The sequence below is a fragment of the Cavia porcellus genome, unplaced genomic scaffold (genome assembly GCF_034190915.1).
Source record: "Cavia porcellus strain 051 isolate PalLab524CR breed Dunkin Hartley unplaced genomic scaffold, mCavPor4.1 scaffold_12, whole genome shotgun sequence".
Classification (NCBI taxonomy): domain Eukaryota; kingdom Metazoa; phylum Chordata; class Mammalia; order Rodentia; family Caviidae; genus Cavia; species Cavia porcellus.
Window position 1 is genome coordinate 25,019,061 of NW_026947495.1, and position 23,098 is coordinate 25,042,158.

Here is a 23,098-nt window from a genome sequence, read left to right on the forward strand (position 1 = left end):
TTAAGGAAAGGCACATCTAGCAGTAGCAGCTTTGAGGCCTGGTATGATTTGACAGTAGCTCTTACTACACTCACTGCTCATTCCTGTCTGTCCTCCTTGAGGTGTCATATGGACACAGACATATTCCTACCCCAGGACCTTTACAGGAGTAGTTGTCTCTTCTGGAGCCTTCTTCCCTTAGACTTTTCACAGCTCTGCCTCAGGTCTTTGACTGTTTACTAGTCCAGTTATTTAAATACAGGGTAACCAAAACTTGGAATTTTTTTCATGAATTTTAATAAGGTAATATAACAGGATGCTCAGGATAATCAGCATGTAAAAGAATGCACTGCCCAAGTGACCCTGAGGCAAACTGTGAAGTGATTAAATCAGTGTGCTCCTGTGAGATTCACTTTGATTCTCCATCTTTGTGCTCCTCTCCCTCTGCTTTATTTTCCCCATAATTCCTAGCATTTATGTTTCATTTCCTTTGCTTTTCTTCTTTTCTTCCCCTGGCATCTGAAGTGAATAATGATTGAAATTTGTCTGTTTTTGTCATTGCTAGAACTCAGTGTCACCTTGCATCTAGGAGGCACTGAGGACATATTTATTGATTAAATTAAATTAAATTGAAGGATAACTCCTCTCCTTTTGTAGTCCACATGGCATTGCAGGGATGGGTAAGAAGTATGCAAATTTGAGGTCACATGCATTTCATGAAGGTAGTGACTTCATTTTCCTGTCTTTTTTCTGTGCACTTTACCTGGTGGGAATTTCAAGAGTTGTTCGAACCCTATTAGTTGTCATTGTCACTGCATTCTGCCTCTTTGAGTTTTGGCATGATTTGGGGTTCACAGCCCCAAATCTGCATGTCAGATCAGAAGATCTGATCTCATCTGTGGGTCACAAATTTTGCCTGACTAAAACAAAATTTTAGAAATGACTGGATTCCCTTCTCTACAGATGGTAAACCTTTTGGCTGTAACAGTATTGGTTGCTTCCACAAATGATTTTACTTTTACAGAATGACAGGCAAAGGAGGTATTTATAATTCAAATTGCCATTTTGGCCTTTAAGTCAGATTGGGAGAAGTCTTCCATTTTCCTTCAGTGTGGACCTGTGAGGGCCTAAGTTCCTCCCGTCTGAGTCTCAGCCTCCAGGAGTGATGCTCTTCTAGGAAGTCCATTCTCCTTAAATTGCTTTCTGACACTTGAATTTACTCCAGTGTGCCTTCTGTCAACAGTCCAAGTACTCATCTTTTCAACTCATCTGGACATTGTAGTTTCCTTAGCCTGCATCCTAGCTTTCTCTCTCAGAGAACCTACCCTCACCATAATTTTTTTTAAAAAATCAATTTTGATAAAACTTTAAGTATCATATCACTACTTATATAGTTTTTAACACCAAATTATTTATGTCATGTAACTTTATTTTTCAGTGAAGTTAGATATAGATAGATAGATAGATAGATAGATAGATAGATAGATAGATAGATATAGATAGTTCTTTCATCAGAATTAGCCAGATGTCATGGATATAATGAAAGCCAACATGCTTCTCCAACATTTTAATGACATTTTTCGGACACACACACACATAAAATATGTACTAGAAACTCACAGCCTAGACACTGTGGTTAACAGTTTGCTTGACTTGTTCTGTGACTTTTATCCATATGTCTATCTTTTCTCCACTGAAAAGAAACTCTTAAGTGTTTCAGCATAACATCATTAACTAGAACTTAGTATTGGTGAGAAAACCTTTTCATATGTAACACTGGATTGTTGTGCTTGTTTACTGTGTCTCTTCACTGGATATACTCAGAGAAGGGACATCTGTGCTTGTCCCGTTCACTGGTACATCCTTAATTTGTGGATGTGACCTGCTCATAGTCATTGCTCAGTAAATATGTCGACTCTTAATAAAGATAAGTGTCTGGAATCCCATGACATCAGAATTTTAAAAGTCTGTATTTCTGATTTGTTTCCCTTCTTCCACCATCCGTTTTGTGACCTAGATAAAAAAGCCTGTTAACTTGTCAAGTCAATAAATATTTACCCTGCATCTGTAATACGTGTATCAGACTGAGATAGGTTCTGAGGTAGTCACTTTTTTGTCACTGAGACATAATATCTGACACACACAACTTAAAGGACAAGAGTTTATTTTGGCTCCCATTTTCAATCCATAGTCAGCTAGCTCCAAAGCAGGAGGCTATGGCAGAGGAAAAGCTTCTCCCTCGAGGTGGCCAGGAAGCAGAGAAGAGGGGAGCCTGGGCAAGAGAAATGCCTTCTTAGGTCATTCCCCTGGTGACCATCTTCTTCCAGTGGGACCCTACCCCTCCAACCCAAGCCAGCTGTAGCACCCACGTAATCCAGTCACCTTCCAGATTCCCCTGCCTCTGAGCACAAGAGGCTTTGCAGGCAGTGGCAAGCAGCCTTGGCTTAGAAACCTCAAGTATGTGCTTTGATTTTGGAATTTTGTAACAGGAACATGGTATTGGAGTTGAAATCATTTCATCGTTAGTATTCATTGTTAATTTGATCAGTCATGCATTCCAAAAATATTTACTCAGTGGCTGCTATGTTCTGTACTCCCGGAAATCAAGTCTGTAAGCCATGCTTGGTCCTCAGGAAGTATCCAGTCTATTAAGGAAGATGCCAGTTTTGGGGTAAGAGTTCCAGCTCTCTTTGGATTGAGAACCCTGAGGCATGCTTAGTCTTGAGTTGTGTGATATGAGCTGAGACTGACGGGCAGGAGGAAACAATAGGCATGCCAGACACATGCTGGCCTGAGATAAGATAATAAAACACAGCCTGACCTACATAAATCATAGTTGGGCAGAGACAGTACTGGGAGTAGAAGCAGAAACAAAACTGGATCAATGGCTTCACTGGGCCCTGCATCATCCCGAGGGGGGATAAAGATTTTCAGCAGGAAATGCTGTTGTTCAGATTTGTTTTATAGAAGTATTTTGGTAAATATCAAGCAATGCAGAGGGTGGACTTGGGTTAGAGATCAGTGAAGAAGGGAGAAAAGTTTAGGATTAAAGGTTTGGGGCTATTTAGAAATCTACCACAGCATTTACAAGGATGTAGTGATACTCGATATTTATTGAGTTAAACTGTCAGGAATTGCAAAGAGTATATTAGGTGGATGTCTGTCATGCTAGCTTGGTCACAAGGCTTTGTTGCCTTTGATCTCTAGGAATTGTTGGAGCCAGCCGTTACGGGTCTGAATACACGCCTTAGAGGGTGTTTCTGCGTATTCTAACTTTGCATTTCTCTGAGTTGGTATCATTTTTAGACTTATCTATCTTTACATGGTGTACTAGTCAGCCTTCCCATCACTGAGACAAAATTCTTGACTGAAACTTAAAAGAGGTTTATTTTGGCGCACAGCTTCAGATGGTTCAATCCATAGTTGGGTGGCTTCAACAAAGAAATGGCATGATGGAAGGGCATGACAGAGGAAAGCAGCTGAAGTCATGGTGTTCAGGAAACAGTCTAGAGAAGGAAGGGACCAGGAGCAAAAATATATCTTTCCATGTCATGCTCCAGTGTCCCATGTCCTGCAGCCCGGCCTTCCCTCTTAACAGCGCATTTGGCTGCGAATGGATGGATTAATCTGCTGGTAAGGATGGTACCTCTGTGCTCCAGTCACCTTCCCAAAGACCCACTTCTGTATGAATGAGACTTTGGGGAAAGATTTTAAATCTAAATAATAACATATGGAATTACAGAGGGCTACTTACAGCTTTAGACTCCCATTGTAACAGGGGGTATACCGGGAAGACATTGATTTCAGCAGTCATGAGAGTCATGTTTGGCAGATCTTGAATTATGAACCTGTCTTTGAACTGACCCTTCATCAGGTAGATTATTCTCAATTAGATGCCTATCCCTGGAGGCAAGGAGATTGGGGCAAGGGAGATGAGGGTTAGGACTGGCACCCTATCAGCCACCTGCACAAACATGCAGAGTTGAAGAGTGTATAGTCATTTCCACAGGAGGATGCTGGGCAACCAGAGCTGTGAAGCATCCTTGTGTGAGAAAATTGGCTCAGGCATATTATCATGTTGTGCTGCTTTAACAAGTAGTGTTGAACAATAATTATTATGTAGAAAGGTACCTGTTACACATCATGAAAGTACAGAAGGATGTTTATAAGAGTAGATATAACAGGATCCAATTTTAGTTTGAGGATTAAAAAAATCCATAAACTTTGGAAAAAGCTAATAGTGGTTATTTCTAGGTGGTAAGGTAATAAAAATAATTTTTTCCTTATATCTTTATTATCTGAAAAAAGTTTTATACTAAGAATATATTGCAGTTTTAATCAGGAAAAACAGTAAATGATTTGTACTTAGGGGAAAGAAAAAACTGGTTGATTGCAGAAACCTTGGGAAAAATTGATGAGACCTAAACTAAAAAAGATGGAGAAGAGGGAGCAAGTTGCTGGATTTTGAGAAGCTATTGGCCCCAGGACTTGGTTATTGGCTGAAGAATGAGCCCAGGCTGGATGAAGGGTGTCTGTCTTTGATGACCAAAGGGTGTGTATTAACAAAATTCTTAGAGGTACTTGGGACTTACTGGTCATAAAAACAAACCTTGGAGTTTTATACCATTGAAAGAAAGGTCAATTTGACTTAATAAAAATTTTGAATTGTATTTTAAAGATGACAGTATTACTGCTTGGAGGGAACAGTATGTACTTCATTTATTAAGTATTTAGTGAGTACCTGAGAGACGAAAAGTCTTAGGTTGTAATCACTCAGTTGCTGGTTTACAAAATGAGAACTGTAAAGGTTTGGCATTGAATAGATTATTCAAGCTCATCTAATAGTATTTCTGTGTTTATCACCCTCTTGTGTTGGAAAACACTCAATCTGCTTGACTGTTTTTACAGTGTGCAACTAATTGGTGTCAACTTTTGTTACCGTACTGAGTTGTAGAGCATTTGGATTTACTCTTTTAGACTGCACCCCGTAAGGATATTTCTTCAAAGCAGGCAGGCATCATGTTCTGCTCAGAGAATGCTTCAAGCTAGTTTATAATAATTTATAAGCAGGTGCTTCCACAATGCTTAAAGTCATGCTTTTCTTAATAAGAAGTTTATCCTAAACTATATTAATATGATTGTAAATGTTCAGCAAGTTTCCTATAGTTTGTAGCATGTAAAAAGTTCAGTACAGTCCCACGTCAGACTGACAGAAGTTGATCACAAAATTGTGTGTGTGTGTGTGTGTGTGTGTGTGTGTGCGCATATCTGTGTATGTATCTATTTTGGTCTATATTATAATGTTATTTTCCTCTGAAGCATGGTTTACCATTGTAGTTCACTGGGTTCTGCAATAAAGTATCTGTGACAACAGGCTATTTATTAGAATGGTTTAAGGAGGTTAAAACCTGCCATTTTGGCTCTGAATCCTATTTTTTATCATTTCTAACATGTAGACTCAGATCATTTAAGTAATTCTGTGTTCTTATTTTAACAAACATGTTATAAGCCTATTGTGAGGATAAAATGAAAGAGTTGCTGTAATGTGGTTAGCATAGAATTCAAAATAGTTAGAACTCAGATACCTGCTACTTTATTTTTAATCCTGTTTATCTTTTAAATGGACTAATCACTGAAAGTACAGAATTTCCTGCATCTTGTTTATGATGTGATTTCTTTGATTTATCTTGAAATGTAACTAGCTACTCTTTGAAACCTAAAGCACAACTGATGTCTGTCCTCATCTTAAGGCAGAGAAAAAGCAGAAGCTTGGGCAAAGGTTAGATCTCCATGGAAAGGTCAATCTAGATCACATCAGGCTGGGCTTGTAGCTTTCAATTAATTATAATCAACATGAGAAGCCTTGTGTTGAGACCAGGGTCCTCTCTGGAGATGTTACCCAGCATACATCAGCTGCTGGTCACCCCTTGGAAGTAAGTCACATCTGGCCTGTGGTCACTCCACATCACCTGCTGGGGTGAGTCAAACTGAGTAAACTGACACATTAATGAGATTTGATGTCCAGTGACGAATTCCGTGTTAGCTGGAAGGAGTCATGGAGAGGCCAGGCTGGTACTCCGCTGTTGGGTCCTGAAACCTGGGTATACCCATTGTTAGCATCTGCTGGCCCATACCACACATACCATACCATACTAACCTTAAGTTAGTAGCTCATAGCGAGAGAGAGAGAGAAAGAGAGAGAGAGAGAGAGAGAGAGAGAGGAGTTTTGACAGAGAACAGTTGGTTGAAAATTTAGAGGAGAGCACAGGCATGTAATTTATTCTTCATACGGTGTCAGAGTTGATTTAGTACCAAATTACAGTCACAGTGCAGCCAAAGCTTGCCACTCCTCACAGGTTTGGGGAGTGAATTGTTTCCATTTCCTCGGTCTCACTATTTAAGCTATTGAATCTTTAACACAGAAATATATCCATGTATGCATTATGGGGAAGGGGTAATGGTCATTTGCTTTCCAACTCCATTGTAGTACAGTGTAACATGAAATAAGACCCATTAAGTATTTGATATTCTAGATTTTTTAAGTGCCTACATATGGATTAGATAACTGAATGTCAGGGGGAGAAAATCTTTAGTTACTACATAAATTTTCTGAGGAAAAAAACAAAACAAATTTAGAACATCAAATTCTAGTTCAGAACTCAAAGAATAACAAAAAAGCTTTAAAGAGACTTCTTTAGTGGCCTGAATGACATTTAAAATGTATACAGAGTCTCTTGCTCCTCCCCCACAAATCCCCTCTCCTGTCAGTTCCTCAAAAAGGGAAAGGGAATGGGAAAAAAGGCAGCTGTTGCCTCTTGTTGGCGGGAGAATTTATTCAGTAATTTACTTTTTCAGCCAACTACAGCCCTTGCCCTTGCCTCTGGGCACTCGTTCAAAAAAACGCAGAAATGAAATAACAGATTGGCCAGACCGCACACAACTCCCCCGTCACAACCCTATTATCTCCTCGTTCTGTCACCCCCATTAGACACAGGCCTGGGAGACTGGATGGTGACAGCACAGTATTTATGCTGCTTCTGCATCTCCGTAGCTTCAGGCTGTCTGCCAGCATCCCCCTTGTCCCTGTTACTCCCCACCCAGGATCAGTATGAAAGAGGTTGGTGTCTGATTTCCAGGCCCGTGCCCTAGGCCACCCCTGCATGACTTCCAGGGCTCTGGTACCACCACAAGCCTGGACCAAGTCTCCTTTGTCCTGAGAAAACCAAGAGACAAAGGGACACGCCTCCCTATGGTGAATCTCTCTTCTTCCTGTGAATGGATATGGTTGGGGCTGCAGTACACGGATTTTACTGAGCATATCTCTGTTAGCAAGAGGAATTTAGTTTGTCTAACTAAATTCCATGATGATCTATCCTGTAGGCACTGTTCTTTTGTAGTGGTTGCTTTTTGGAGTGGATTTTATCGAAGTAAGATTTACCTTTAGTCTGCCTTCCTTCCATGCCCTGTTCAGTATAGCCCCTTAAATTATAGTCCCATGTCACTTAATGAGGCGTGTCCTGTGAAATGCGTTGTTAACTCATTGCATCACTGTGCAAATACCATATGCAATATTTGTGTATGAATACAAGCAAAGAAAGCTGTGACATCACTAGGTCAGATAGTCTTCTGGGGCCATTGTTATATATGCAGGCAATCACTGACTGAAATGCTATGCAGCGTGTGACTGTACTTCTTTAAAAATAACAGGATGAAACTTTGGGCAGCTACCACTCAATTTTTGCCCCAACCCCCTTTTACCCAGTTCGATGATAGCCCCTTCCTGTTCAGAACCACTGATCAAACCCTGACCTCTGCACATTTCTGGCTCCTACAGTTGAAAGCTGGCTGAAGGAATGTCTGCCGATAGGCCAGCCTTATGCTGAGGGAACAAGGAGGAGAGAGGGTGTCTCGATTTTTAGACAGGCAGATTTTCCCTTTGAAAAAGTAGGATTTCATGTAGATTAATTCATGGAGAGAGTTATTCTCATGTGAAGCTTTTGCCAGAATGGGAGAGGACAGTTCCTCTCCCCTCTTAGATGAGGAGGAATAGGGTAAAATGAGTGATCGTTAAGGTAGGTGGCTTTGATTCAGTCTGTAACTTGCTGCTGCTCCTTGCTGATCAAACTCTAATGGCCCTGTCCTTTGCTTTCCACATCAGCTCACACCCCAGACAACAGCTTTCTGGGATTTGTGGTCGAGCAGCACCTGAACTCCAGTGACATCCATCACATTAACGAAATCAAAAGGCAGAACCAGTCCCTTGTGTATGGCAAAGTGGATAACTTCTGGAAGGTGAGTCAGCTTGTGTGTATGTCACTCTCTGAAAAGAAGACGGTTGGCTAATTTAATTTAACTTTGATGCAGGGAGTAATCAAACCAAGTGCCCATAGCTTAATAGGATCTGCTTAGAAGGAAACAAGAATGTTCAGGAGTTTGGTTGCTCCAACGTTTGGGTGTCTAACTGAAGCTATGGTTGTCTTTCTTACACTCCTGTATACACTCTTTCACTCTTACTGGTTAGAAGTTGCACATCACACTTGTTTTTATGTGTTGTACATCCACAGATTCAACCAGTTGTAGATTGAAAATATTCTGGAAGAAAAAAATATATGTTTACCGAATGTATAAAGACATGTGCTTTTCTTGTCATTCTTTTACCAATGCTGTGCAAAAACTATTTACATAGTGTCTAGGGTTATAACATAGGGTTATATGTTATAAGTAATGTAAAGTGATATTAGTATACTTTACTACACTAAGACTTGAGTGTATACAGGAGGCTATGTGGAGGTTCTCGATGCATACCATATTTTATATAAGCAGCTTAAATGTCCTTAGGTTTTGGTATTCTTGATTGGTAGGGTCCTAGAACCAATTACTGCAAATACTGCGGGGCACTGGTACTTGCTTTTGAGAACCATGTCCCAACAAGATTTGGACAGTTCTCTGGAGCTAGACACTGTACAGAGAGACTCCGTGGTGGTCTATCCACTTGTCCTCTTGGAAGCAGTCTGTGCAGGTGCAGAACTCTGTTTCACTCGAGGAAGGCAGTGTCTTTGCTCTGTAGTTAGGAAAAGAATGCCTTCGAGGGCTGCTGTGGGCAGAATTCCTCAGGGAGGTCTTGCGTGAAACAGCTCTTGACTATAAACTAGATTCTTGACTATAAACTAAAAATCAGATTTTTCCAAAGCACTTGGCTGTTGGGCCCAAAGGGCCCCCTGCACCCTCCGGGGGGTGATTTCCAAAGTGCACCTGGGAAGATACAGCAGTAAAGGAATCAGATCTGGTGTGACCTGTTGACAGGCAATGTAAATCTTTTCACATGGCAAGTAGGTCTCAGTAGGCAAACAGCATCATTTTGAGGGATGGTTGTATAAGAAGGCCTTGGGATCTATCCAAGTATGGTGGTGCCTGTGTGTAATCCCAGCACTCAGAAAGCTGAGACAGAAGGATCACCACAAGTTCAAGATCAGCCTGGTCCACATACTAACTTCAAGGCCAGCCTAAACTACATAATGAGACTGTGTCTCAAACAAACAAAAGTTCTAGGACCTAAAAAACATACCTCTTCCTAAATGGCAGAATTAAATCCTCTCTAGAATCATCATAAACTGTGGTCTCATGTTATCCCGCCTCCCTTATTAAAGAACATAGTGATGTGCAGAGTAAGGAGTTCTTTGCAGTTGCCTTTCTGACCTCCTTTTCAGAAAAGGAGGGCAGTGCCCCACCCTGCAGCTCTACAAAGCTAACTGTAGCAAAGGCACAGTGAAGTCAGTGAAATTGGCCTGTTTCTAGGGATTCTGCTTTAATTCAAAATAGTGATCTTAGTTATGAACAGCTTTGTTTCACATTGTGGTTCTTGACTGGTGACGGTTTTATTCCTCCTCCTCTAGGAGGACAGTTAGCAATGTCTAGAGACAGTTTTGATTGTCATGTCTTGATACTGGTGCTGCTGGCATTGTATGGGTAGAGGCCAAAGATACTATAAACACCTTGTAGAGCACAGGACCACTGTTACCTGGCACAAAGAATCATCTGACATAAAATGTTGGTAGCACCCTACAATGGTAAATGAGAATTATTTCCTATGTGTAAAGTGAACATCCCTAATCCAAAAAATGCACTGATTTTTGCAGTGCATGCAAGGAGAAAAATTCCATGCCTGACCTCATATTATGAGTCATAGGCTAGAGTCAGGTACACTAAAAATATGTGAAATTCTCTTTAGGCTCTGTGTACAAGGTATATATGAAACAAATATGAATTTTGGGTTTATACTTGGGTCCCTTCCCCATGATAGCTTATGTATATGCAAGTATCCCAAAATCTGAAATCTAAAACACTTTTGGTGCCAAGCATTTTACATAATGACACTCAACCTATATTCTCCTCTTTCGCCTCCCAAGAAAATAAAATCAGTGTAGATTCTAATTGGATATTTGAGATGTTTCCATTAATTAATTTTTTTAGTTTTTATTATGTATTTTTATTAGTACATGTTTGCACTACATTTCTGGTGGAGAGTTTGTACATAACACACTTCATTTCTTTTTTGTTCCCTTCCTCTCCTGTCCCTTTCTGCTTTCTTACCCTTGATCCCATTTACTTTTGAAAAAGCTGTTTCCATGTTTTTCTTTCACTCTTTTTTTAAAAATCCTTTTTCCCTTCCTTCCCTCCCTCTCCATCTCTTATTCTCCTCATTTGAAAAAGAAATCTCCCTACTTTCCTATTACATATCTTTTATTGTTCACTTGATTTATATTTTGGGTTTCTCATAGAGGGGAAACCATGAGATGTTTAAACTCTTTTGTCTGATTTATTTCACTTACGATGATAGTCTCGAGGTATTTCAGCTTACAAATGCCTCGAGTTTAATCCTGCTTTGTGGCACAGTCATACTCCATATGTCTAAAGACCTCATTTCCTTTATCCATCCATCTGTTGATGGATATTTAGCCTGTTGTTTCCCCTGTGTCAAAATGTGCCCCATACTGATAACACATTTTTCAGCTGAATTTCAGCTAAGCTTGGACTAGGAAGACTGATTCTTGGCTTGGTTGTGACATGATGAATCGTGATGCTGCGTTTAGGAGTACTCAGGCCCTTTAAGAGTGCAACTGCCTTCTCCCCTGTGCAGCTGTTTGGATAAAATAGCAAAATAGCTGCATGTCTGAGCATGTCTTGCAATTATGTTACTTCTGTTTTGGAGCCAAGTGCAGCTCTCTTCTGTGTGTTTCTGCAGTTTTTTGTTTTGTTTTTGTTATTTTTTAGAGAAACAAAGGAATGCATTTGTTGAATGCTTGTTTGCGTACCTGTTTTGGATAAGTTAATACTGCCACTAAAACGAATTCTTTGAGGCTAGTAAAGATCCCAAAAAATGTTAACCATGTTCCTTAAGTGACTGGAAATGTGATTTGGAAATTTATCTACATTTTGAGGTTTTAAAACTCTGCCGGTGACCTAATATTCATTATACCATTGCCACTCAAGAACTATAAAAGATACAGTGTCATCACATGTATGTTCATCTTTTTCTGAATACCACAATCAAGGGTATTCCATGTTATTTCCATGTTATTACATGATTCCCGTACTCTGTGCTGGAAACATCCCTCAAAAGAAGAAAAATACTGGAAAGTTTTTGCATGCCTTTAAACATTATCTCCAACTTTTGAACACAAAACAGTATATGAGATTCTAGGAATTTTTCCCAAAAGCTATCTCCATTTCATAGTATGTAGTGAATATAGTCAGAAAACATGTAACTTGTAAATTAGTTGTTATTCCAGCCCCACTTCCAAAGTTTCATTCAATCCCAGAGTTACTGGGAGATTTTATAAATGGCTTTTCCCATCCATTCATTCCCCATACCCAGTCCCCATTCGCCTGAGAGATCTTCAAGAAGGAAATGACTCCTGTCAGCCCTGGGAGATTTAGGATTTTAAGTGGGAGCATGGTTGGGACCTGATCATTGCATAGTGGGAGCATGGTTGGGACCTGATCATTGCATAAGGCCCTCCTTCTCCCTCAGATTCTAGAACTCACTGAATTGTAAAGATACTGCTTTACACTTGCCACCACCCTCCCTTTTAGGACCTCTCCCTGTCCACCCAGGCCCTTCCATGAATCATGCCACCTTATGACGTCCTCCAGCTCTGGTTGATTAGACCAGGAAGTTGTCCTCTCACCTGAAACAGTCTTGATCACTGGTATTTAACCAGGAGTCTGATGCAGAAAGCTGAGCTGTGTCGATGAGCTTCTTCCCTTGAGGTTGGAACTAAAGAGACAGTAAGAATAGGGGCAGAAATCAAAAGGATGCGTCTGGAGTTGTATTGAGGCCAAGGCAGAAACCTGGCAGGAGTCCTGATGATGACAAAGAAAGCAGGACTATGTTGGAAAGGACAGTGCTCTGTTGAGAGGACAGGAAGGGCCCCACAGGAAGGGGGGACTGCCATGAGAAGTGATAGATAGATGCAAGGAAGACACACAGATACAACAGCATCTGTGGCAACAGCTGCTGCCATTCTGGCAGCCTTGTTTTTCCATATCATGTGTACTTTTCTAACATTTTGTTCCTTTATAACAATTGAGTGCATTCTGGTCCTTAGAGTCATAACATAGACGTCTGCTAAATTGTGTAGGTCTCCCTCCATTCCACGTACCTGTCAAGAAACATAAATGTGTTAAATATATAGGAAGGAAGGTTGCCCTTTCAGTCTCTTGCCCATCTTGCCTGAGGTGCCCACGGCTCTTGTCCTGATGTTATAATGTGTGATGGAGAGATGGATGGGAGAGAAAGAGACCATACTGTCATGTGACAGAATCCGGAAGGCACCAAGCTAGGAAGTATCTTTTCCAAAGACCCTCAGCCTTAGATGAGATTGCTTACACCCTTATCCCAAGTACGGCACCCTCTTCTTAAGCCCAGGACCCACAGTTCTGGGTTCTTGGCCTCTGTCTCTGGGACAGACTGAGCATTAGCTCTGGCTACACCAGAGATGTACCTAGGAAAAAATCTGGCCTTCAACATCCTGTTATGCAAAGTTATCACAGAGTGGGAGATTAATGACTTTTTAAAAGATAAGTGACTCTTAAAATACAGAAATTAAAATTAAATGATATCTTAGCCTTGTTCAGTGCTGCATGCCTGTAATCTTAGCTACTCTGGAGGCTGAAGCAGAAAGATCACAAATTTGAGGCCAACCTGGACAACACAGACCCTGTCTCAAATTTAAAAAAAACATAGAATTGAGGATATAGCTCAGTAGTAAAATGCCTCTGGATTCAGTCCCTAATACAAAAAAGAAGTCATCTTGGTAAACTGTATTACTTTTTAGTTTTTGAGGCAGGGTCTCACCAGGTAGTTGTCAGCAGACAGGCCTTGAACTTACTGTTAGCCCAGGATGGCCTTGAACTCACAGCAATCCTCTTGCCTCAGCCTCTCAAGCATTGGGATTAAAGGCATATGCCACCACTCCCAGCAACTGTATCAATTAATTTCCATGTTTCTTTAAAAAAAAAATCCTCATCACAACTGAATATTCAGGTAAAGATGCAGGGTCAGCATTTTACATACTAATGACCACACCTTGTCCTTAATGCTTATTAACACTTGATCACAGCCAAAGCAGACAAACTAGAGCCCTTGCTTTGACCACATCAGGAGAACAAAGGTGGACCCTGAATTTAAAGTTTCTGTTTCTCCCATTCTTCCTGATGTCTTTACTCACTGAAGCTCCTCACCTATAAACTGGGGCTTCTCTGCCTTCATAGTACATGTGGATCACCTAGAACCTTCTTAACACGCAGGTTCAGAAGGCTTGGTGGGACGAGACTGCTGCTGTCACATGCACACAGGCCTTGTAGATGTCCTCTGGCAAAATGCTCTTTGAGCAGCCTGCTTTGGGGTGTTTGCCCTTAAGCAGCTGACCAATCAGTGAATAAATAAGTCCCCTTTTCTCCTTTTCTTTGCCTTCCTGCTGTGCCTGCCAGACTGCCAGCTCTCCTGTCCATTTGCTGCTTGTGAGAGCCTGATTCCAGTCACACTAAGCTCACTGGCCAGGATCACATTTACAAACCTTGCTGCTTCTCATCTGTGCTGCTCGGCCCCAGGAAGGGAGGAAGCCTGTGGCAGGCAGTGAACTCTCCCTGCCTTCCTTGTGACCTGTGCTTCTGGTTTGGGTAGTGACTGCTGGGCATTGTGGCTCAGTGATCAAAAAGCACAGACTTTGAAGCCAGGGAGTTGGGCTCAGATCCTGGCTCTGCCATTAGCTGCCTGATTTTAGGCAAGTTACAGTACTTCTCTTGCTTATCACAGGGTTTCAGTAATGATCAAATGAATGTATATGTGATTAAATCAATGTGACTACCTATCACACAGTCAGAGACGAAACGCTACAGTGGAAATTGCTGGAGGGCTGAGATAGGAGTTGAGCCTCCAGGAAACTGGCAAATATGAGCCTGCCCAAAAGTACTCAAATTCTAGTTTTTAAACTCTATTCTCTGTTGGAAAACTTTAGCCCAGTGGTGGCAAACTTATGGCATGCATGTTACTGTGCTTTGCTTTTAAGACAAAAGATTTAGAGTTCCTTTTTCTAAGCTAAAACCTCACTATTGAGGTTTAATTGCAGTATTGGCACTTTGCGATAAATAAGTGGGTTTGGGAATGCAGTTTTGTCCTAGGTCTCTAAAAGGTTTGCAATCACTGCTCTAGCCCCTAGGGCAAATATAGCCCATTATCTGTTTTTATAAGTAACATTCTATTGGAACACAGTCACGACCATTGGTTGTCTATGGATGCTTTTGCACTAAAATTGTAAAATTGAGTCACTCTGACAAAGACTGTATGACCTCCAGAGCTGACAAGATTTACTTCTGGCCCTTTCCAGAGCAGTTAGCTAACCTTTGAGTTATGCTGTGTCCTGAATAAATCAAGGCTGTCTCTCTCAGAGGATACATTTGGCTGGAAGTCCCTAGAATGAATCTGAGCCGAGATCTTTTTAGCTTGTCTCAAGGTTCTTGATTATGTGAATGGCTGAGAAATATACAGAATGACATGGAAGATAAAGCCCCACACACTGAGCCAGCACCTCTGTCTAAGCAAAAAGCCTGTGCCTTCTAAGTAACTGATGAGGCGCTGATATTAAAAGCGGGCTTGTGCTGAGGCTGGACCTCAGTGTTTAAGCATGTGCTCAACACGTATGAGGCCCTGGATTTGATCTGCAGCACTTCAAAAAGTTTAAAGAAAGCTTACGTTTTTGGGAGTATTTCCACTTTTTGGAGCCCTTCCTCAGTGGCATTTAAGTTGGAACAGCTGATGCCTTTTGAGGAAGGATGGGTGGGCCAGCTGTTAGCATCTTTAATCATCCTGGTTTATGTGTGAAGACCTGGCTCAGAATTAGAGTGACATGGCCACGTTCCTGCAGCCCAGGCAGTGGCAAACCGGGGCCAGGGTCTGCCCTCCTTGGAGCCTTGATTCCCTGCTGCCATCTGCTTGATAGAACGGCTCCCTTGCCCTTCCCTGGAGTGTGGTTCTGTGTTCAGAGCAGGATTCTGAAACCCTGAAAGAAGGACTCCATGTGCAGCCTAGGCATGCAGCAGCAGCCCTGACAAATACTGGCTTAGCAGGTAAACTCCCCACACAGACAGCCAACTCAGCAATAACCTTGTAGCCAGTTCTGCAGAGTTACACACCTCAGTTTGTTGCAATTCAAAGCTGTTCTAGGGCCTGATTCTTGCCCCAGTGTTGGGCTGCTTGGCAATAACCAATCTGAACCAAACTCCCCTGAATTTAGAAAATTCTTTTTTACCTAAGCTTCGAGGCCATGCAGTTACAAAGCATCTCATTCAGAGGCACATCCCTTCCCTTAAGGCCAAAGAAATGAGGCAGGACTTTTGGAAATGTGGCCCAGGTTGCCCCTGTGCTCTTGTCTAATCCATCCTTCTTACCCTTGAGCCAAAGTAATCTTCTAAAAATGTGAATTGGATGTTACTTCTCCGCCCCAACTCTCCAATGACATTATTTCAAACTTAGAGCATATTACACTTACAGTGAAATCCATATTTGGTAGCAGCTTTAGTGAGGTTCCCTACAGCGAGCCAGCCAACTGCTCCATACCTTCTGCTCTCCCTAGCAACCTGGCTGTGGCACATGCACCCCTACAGCCCTCTCTATCAGAGAGCCCCCCTTTTTTGATATACTAGGAATGGAAACCAAACCCTAGCACACTGAGCTACATCCCCCTGCCCTTTTTATTTGGGGGCACCATTTCACTGTGTTTCCCAGGCTGGCCCTAAACTTGCTCTTCTCTCACCTCAGGCTCCCCAGTAGCTGGGATTACAGATGTGTGGCACCACACTCAGTTTGCCAGCCTTTTTTTAGTAGTAGTAAGAGTAGTCCACTACTGCTAAATACTAGTCACTGTACATACATTCTGCAGACCCCAGAGAGTGACTTTAGAAGACGGACGGCATGGGACAAGGGTGCTGTGCAGGAAGGGCACGGCCTTGGCCCTGAGCTGGCTCTCCTGTCATGTGTGATTTGAGGGCATAAACTCCAGTCTTAGTTTCCTTCCTTGTACAAATGAAGGTATTGTTTGTTTATTTGTTTGTTTCAAGGAATGAATTACTGACGCATGCAAGAGTATGGTTGACCCAAAATAATTAAGAGTACACTCATGCTTTATGATTCTATTCATATAAAACCCTATAAAATGCAAACTATTCCGTAGTAACAGAGGGCAGGTTAGTGGTTGATGGGAACAGAGCAAGAAAGGAAAATGGATCTTGGTTGTTTTCTGTGTATCTTTGTTGTTTTCGTGGTATACACATAAGTGAGCACTTATAAAATTGTATGCTCTAAAAAAGTGCAGTGTATTGTGTCAGTAGCTAAGCAAAGCTATTAAAAAATAAAACTGGGTGTGATGGGACATGTTTGTATATATCCCAACACTGGGGGGCTGAAGTAGAAGTATAAGCTTGACCCCACAACTTAGTGATTTAACAAAACTCTCTCTCAAAAACCAAAAGGAGCTGGGGATGTAGTGTAGCGTGAAGATCCTGGGTTCAATTCCCAGTACCACACACACACAGAATTTAAAAGTATATTTTAAAACTTTTTAAAAAATATATTTTAAAACTTTTTTTTTAATTGAAGGCACTCAGCAGCAATCCTGCTTGTGGCCTATCTGCCTGGCAAGCACAAGAGCATAAGTTCAACCCCGATACCAAAAATAAATAAATGAATAAATAAATAAAATTAAAGCAGAATTGGAAATTGGAGTCATGTGGAGAATGCCATTTGATTTCATAGTTGGAATTAACTGCTCTTAGTGCATTGTTTTAATGAACCACCAAAGACTTTTGTAATTAACGAAGTACTAAAATCCTTGAAAAGAACAGTTTTTTGTAAGTAGGTTAAACCTTGTCATCCTGGTTTCTCTTTAATCTCCTTAGCCAGCCTTTTTTATATCTGATAATGTAGAGATAAACCAGAGGAATTTAAGCCCACTTTCTGTCACATTGGCATAGGAGTATGTTTTCAAAGAATAAAATAGGAATTAGTTTTGTTTGATTTGCAAAAAGTCTGATGTCACCACAGCCCTTGGTTCTAGTTCCCTCCAGAGGAGAATGAGAAGTGTTCTGCCATTTTGTTTCCCTTGGAGGAAGTGAGAAAAACCTAGTTATGATTTTTTGGAAATCTCACTAGCCAGAGTACTTTAAGCATTTTTCCCTGTGTTCTCTTGTGGCCCAAAGGAGAACAGGAGATGGAGTTTGATGAAAATGGAGTGGAGCTATGCTTGTATAGATTCTGCCATTACCAAGCCACAATGACTTGTGCCCTGATTTTGCCTGGCACAAAATAAAATGCAGTGACACTGTAGAGCCTTTTCCCCAAATGCAGGTAACATCTTGGGAGAGAAACAGGAGGGGAAAAAAAGAGAAACATCAGTCCAAAGCTACCATACAGAATACTTTTTTTCAGAAACAACACTGACTGCATGCTCCTGTGTGATACCCGTATTAAGCACATCCACGTTTGATGAGTCTATTCATAGCAATGAATAGAGCTCAGCAAAGTAGGCAAAATTCCCTGTCTTGTATTCCTAGTGGTCTGTACCCTGTGTCACAAGCTTTCTGCTATCATCTTAAACTCTCCCAGGTTTCCCTATTAGCTGGCAGAATGAACACCAACTCCTTATAGTACTCTTATTTTAGCCTGGAGATGGAGTAATGGGAGGAGCCCAGGATGGGAATGCAGACATCCTGATTCTAATTTTAGCTGCACAGCTCAATGGCTGCTTATCCTGTGCATTCTCTTGCCTTCTAGATGTCACTTTCCTCATCTGTAAAGTGAAGCAGAGGACTGGATGTTTTTCTGTTTAGATGCCCAGAGTTCCATGATGCTATAATCTAAACTCCTCCTTGGCTTTCTCTAATTCTTTCAAGAGCAAGGGCAAGGAGGAAATAGCCTACAAGACAACTTTATGGGCCATCAGAAGTAGGGCAGAGTCAGACAGGGAGCTGAGGGGTGGGGAAGGGGGATAATAATTGGGCCAGGCCAGGCCCGGAATTATAAAACCAACTGCCTGTGGAGAGGATGGGCTTGCTTGTGGCTTAGTGTCCATAAGTGTTAAAGGGATTTAAGAGCTTCAGTGACACTGTGCTTATGTGGGTCAGTAGTGTGGGGCCTGTCAAGAATCGATCATGGATTTTCAATTGAGGCATAACATATTAAAAGAAGGAGCTATCTCCAGTCCCTTTGAGAGCACCAAGCATTGTGCCCAGTCCATAACATTCCAGGTACCAGCCCCATCTGTCTCTTCACTGGTGAATCCACCTACAACTCAAGAATGCTGTTGCACTGCCTGGGTAGATCCCTTAGCCTTTTGGTGCCTCTGTTCCCTCATCTGCAGAAGGAATGATAAAAGTATCTACTTTAGGTTTCTTGAGGTGGCATGAGTTCATAAATAGACCTTGCTTCACTTACCATGGAAACACATTCTGAGAAATGCATCATTAGGTGATATCATCATTGGGCAAACACCATAGTGTACTTAACCAAGGTGGCCACGGTGAAATGAGGTTATATAATCATGAGATCACCATCAGTTTCTTTGGTTGTTATATAAAGTCATTAGAACAATGCCATGTGTTCATTTATGTTTGTTAGTTTCTTTTGCTAATGAAATTATCTAGGTAAACTAGAGCCCTTTGGACCGGGAGGAATAAAATGTAGGGAGGCTCAAACTGTTCTGTGAAGACAGATTGAAAAGCTCATGTGTTCAATCAAGGGGGAAATGGCTAGACTGGGGTTGCAGGGGCTGAGCAAAGATCTGAAGGGAAAAGAGTAAGGAATTAGATTTACTCCACATGCCCTGGAAAGGAACAGAAAATAGGCTGCACATGACCCTGCCAAACTTTCCAGTAATATCAGGGAGGGCAAAACAGCTATCACTGCCATCCACAAACTAGGTGAACCCTGTGAGAAGTCATTAAGCCCACAATGCTGCTGGCTGAAGGGCATTAACAGGGTTTGAGAAACATCACCGATGCCAGGAAACATCGGGCTGTCCAGGTGATAAGGCTCCTGGTCACCACAGACTCCATTTTCATACAGTGTGGGCGGCAAGGAGCAAAGGAACCAGCAGGGAACACACTGTGTTCAGCCACAGATGGACAGCAGTTGCCCACATTAGAACACAGATGTGTGCCTACAGCAACAGGGGCAGCCACAAATTGAACTCTGATGTCTCGCATGTCTCAGAGCTGAATGGGTGACTGCTCCCATGAGTGGGTGCTGAGGGGTTTCCAGAATGATGGTTCTTCTGACTCTTTTTGTAATCATTGTGACCTGTTTTACCCTAGCAATGTTTGCATTTACATACTTTACACTGAGGAAGCTGCTTTGAGAAGAAACAGGATTCCCCTGAAAAGAGTGAAGTTACAGAAGGAACTTTGGAATGACAAATCCCATGAGTCATCCGGACCAAGTCATCCAGATCTAACTTCCTGTTAGGAAGTCTGTGAAGTTTTGAGCCATAAGGGAGGACAGAGAGGAAAACCAACACTCCCTTTCCATTATGCATCTCCAGCCAGCTTCCTGAAATCTGCAGAGTAGACATGGGTGTTTTCTTATCAGAGCAACCCATGAACACTTGCAGGTGGACAGTCCACCTATGATAGGGACTGCCGTGGCTGGAGCTGTCACACCATGCTTGTGATGGAAACTCAGTTTCCTTCATTGTTATGGATGGGGCTTAGGGTGAATAGGAAGAATATCTTGCACCCCATCCTGCATCTGGGACTTTGAGCCTATTGGCTGACTACTCTTTTCTAATATAATAAAGTCTCAGCCTTCCACCTGTGAGTGAAAAGCGTTTCTCAGAACCCAGCTGATAGAGCCCTGTCTCCCCCCACCCCATACCTCCAAGCACTAGCTTAATAGTTTTAGGTCTAGGCAGGAAGTCCATGTGATCCTCTCAAGTAGCACTGACTAGGGTAGGGGTAAGATTTCCAGGGAATCTTAAGTTTAGTTTTAGAACTTTGGTAAGCATTTTTAAAACAAACTGAAAAAGCTTCTCTGATCTCAAGTATGACCTCAAGTATGATCTCAAGTATGACCAGGGATGCCAGCACCCCTGCTCAGCATCATTTGATCACAATCTCCAGGGAAGGAACATGGGATACTGGATGTTCCACCCAGGCAAATTATAGAAACATGGTGTTAGATGGGAATTGTACTTTTCCCAGATCAGAAAAACCTTAATCATTTGTTCCCTTTTGTCACGGTTTATGTCTGTGTACCCCAGGCCTCATGAATTTGCATTGTGTATTTGTTATTTGTTCATTGTCTAGTGCTTGGATTGATGGTGTCAGTGCTCCACCCACATAGGGGTGGAGCCAGGATGTGATGTAATGGCAGGAAGAAGGTGTGTCTTGCTCTTTGCCGCTTCCTGTTTGCTGTTGGTGGCCGCCATGAACTGCGGTCCAGCCATGCCCACCTGTCTTGGAGCCAACTGAGTGTAGACTGAAACCTCCAAAAACTGTAAGAAATAAACGTTTCCCTTCCCAACTTGGGCTTCAGGTATTTTGTCTCAGCGATGAGTAAAAAGTAATTAAGATACCTTTGTATGAAGTCTGTAGAAGATACCGCTGTGTCCTTATTGTAGCCAGCCTGCACTTATGTTCCTGTACTCTGCTGCTCAAGGCAACTGACCAGGCACATGGACTACCCCTCTCCATGGACCTGTGATTACCATGGCAACAGCAAATCACCTTAATTATTCCATTCAAGGGTGCAGATCGCTGATATAGATTCTAGTGATGGCCCTTAAGAATGCTTGCCCTTTAACTCTGGAATTCAAGTAACAATTTGAACGACTTTAGAAGCTACAAAGCACATCCTCATAGATTGTAAAGCCTGGGTCAGCTTTCCGGGTGATAAAATGCAGCCTCAGACAGTTAGAATAAACAGTCCACCTTAAGAGTATTAGTCTTCTTGATGTCATTCCTTTTGTGGCAACACTTACATTTTAGAAGAGAACTTCTACGGTTCCTAAGGTTCGAATAATGAACAGTTGGGTTTTAGGCCTTGGCAGGGTGGTCAGGGAGACCACGGGGAGAGTAGTATGTTGGTGTGCCCCTCCCAAGGACCACCAGCTGGCTAGCATGACTAGCAGCCCTCAGAGTGACATAAACAGCCGAGTGCAAATCATTGCCACTGTGAAAAGAAAACATAAAAGCAGTATGAGTAGAAAGAGGCCCCTGGTGCTCAGAGAGGGCTCTCTTCCAAAAGCCAGGACTGGCTTGAGAAGTAGGCGGCTTAGGCAGCCAGCGAACATCCCCAGGGTGGGGTGCTGCTTGTGGAAGGCTCCAAATTGCTGCCCCTTCTCTAATAGTGCTGGGATGAGTTCATTCTCAGCCCTTAGTAAACACAGCTGTTGTGGTTGTAATTTGCCTGGAGGCATTTACTATTCCTCCAGCCTTAGCAGTTTGGCAGCTGATAAGGGAACAACAGTGTTGAGAGATGGGCAAAGAAGTTGTTGTCTCAAAGCAAAGAGAGAAGCACAGGGCTGTCCATGAATGGAATTCACTGAGTGAATCCAGTTGTGAAAAGACTGAGCCCCATGGGGGCAGAGGTAGCAGTGTCTCCCAGAGTGACAGAAGGGTCTTCAGCGCCCAGATGACAGGGTGCTACTTGCTGAAATCACAGGACTCACACAGAAACTTGTCATAAAAGCAGTGCAAGATTGTTCCAAGTAAAGAAAGGGTTAAGATTGTTCTTGGAAGACAGACTGGTAATGTGTCTCAATTTACTGTGGTCTGAAAGGCCTGGCCTTCTGAATGTGATTGGACCCAGATTTGTAAGAATGAGGTAATCACGTTGATTATAATGTTTTCCCCTAGATATAACCTCATTAAAGCACAGTTTATGGGAAAACTTGCTTTGGATGAGGATTCTAGGCAGCATCCAAATTGTAAAAGTAGAGAGACTGCACGAGGAGACAGACCTGTGCACATCCCGTGTGGGCAGCAGTCAGTTGTGCCAGGGAGGAGATGGCCTCCCTGTTCAGTACACAGATTCCAGTCACTGTGGAAAAACTGGGCGAATTGCATTCCCCCAGCATCCCTTCCAGCATCTTAGTCCTGCTGAGGCTGTGCAGTCCAGACATGAGGAGACTGCCAAGGGCACTTCCACGCTCTTAACTCAAAGAAGAATTCCTGCAGGGAAGGAAACTTAGATGTATTTATTTGGTTCAGGCACAAAAATCCCTAAAGCTGCCCCAGCTTGTCTCTGGCACAGTAGTGGTCATTCCCCTTTGACACTGCTAGAAGTTGAGACACACCTAAAAGGGATGCCTTGAAATGCGTTCCCTGCAGTTCACATATCCATGCTCAGAAACTCAGCCTGTGCGCCTCAATCATAGCAGTATAGGGAAGGAGTTACAAATTTCTGACTACTTCTTGAGGAAAAAAAAAAAAAAGCAAAGTAGAAGTACAATTTTAAAATGGAAGGGATGAAGCAATTTATAAAACTGAGGATGCGACTCACATAAGCCAGTTGCCTATGTTGGACTGGCTGAGGGAGGTGCGTGTTTCTGGTGTGTATTTGTACTAT

The 23,098-nt window shown here is 42.2% G+C and overlaps 1 protein-coding gene across 5 annotated transcripts in view; it reads left to right on the plus strand.

Annotated features, from left to right (window-relative positions):
- Mgat5 (alpha-1,6-mannosylglycoprotein 6-beta-N-acetylglucosaminyltransferase) overlaps positions 1-23,098 on the plus strand; it is a 338,130-nt gene that overhangs the window by 239,798 nt on the left and 75,234 nt on the right. For all 5 annotated transcript variants that reach the window (XM_023561078.2, XM_063258973.1, XM_063258972.1 and 2 more), the window contains exon 11: positions 8,138-8,271. In XM_023561078.2, coding sequence (XP_023416846.2) covers positions 8,138-8,271 — 134 coding nt within the window. The remainder of the gene's footprint in view (positions 1-8,137; positions 8,272-23,098) is intronic.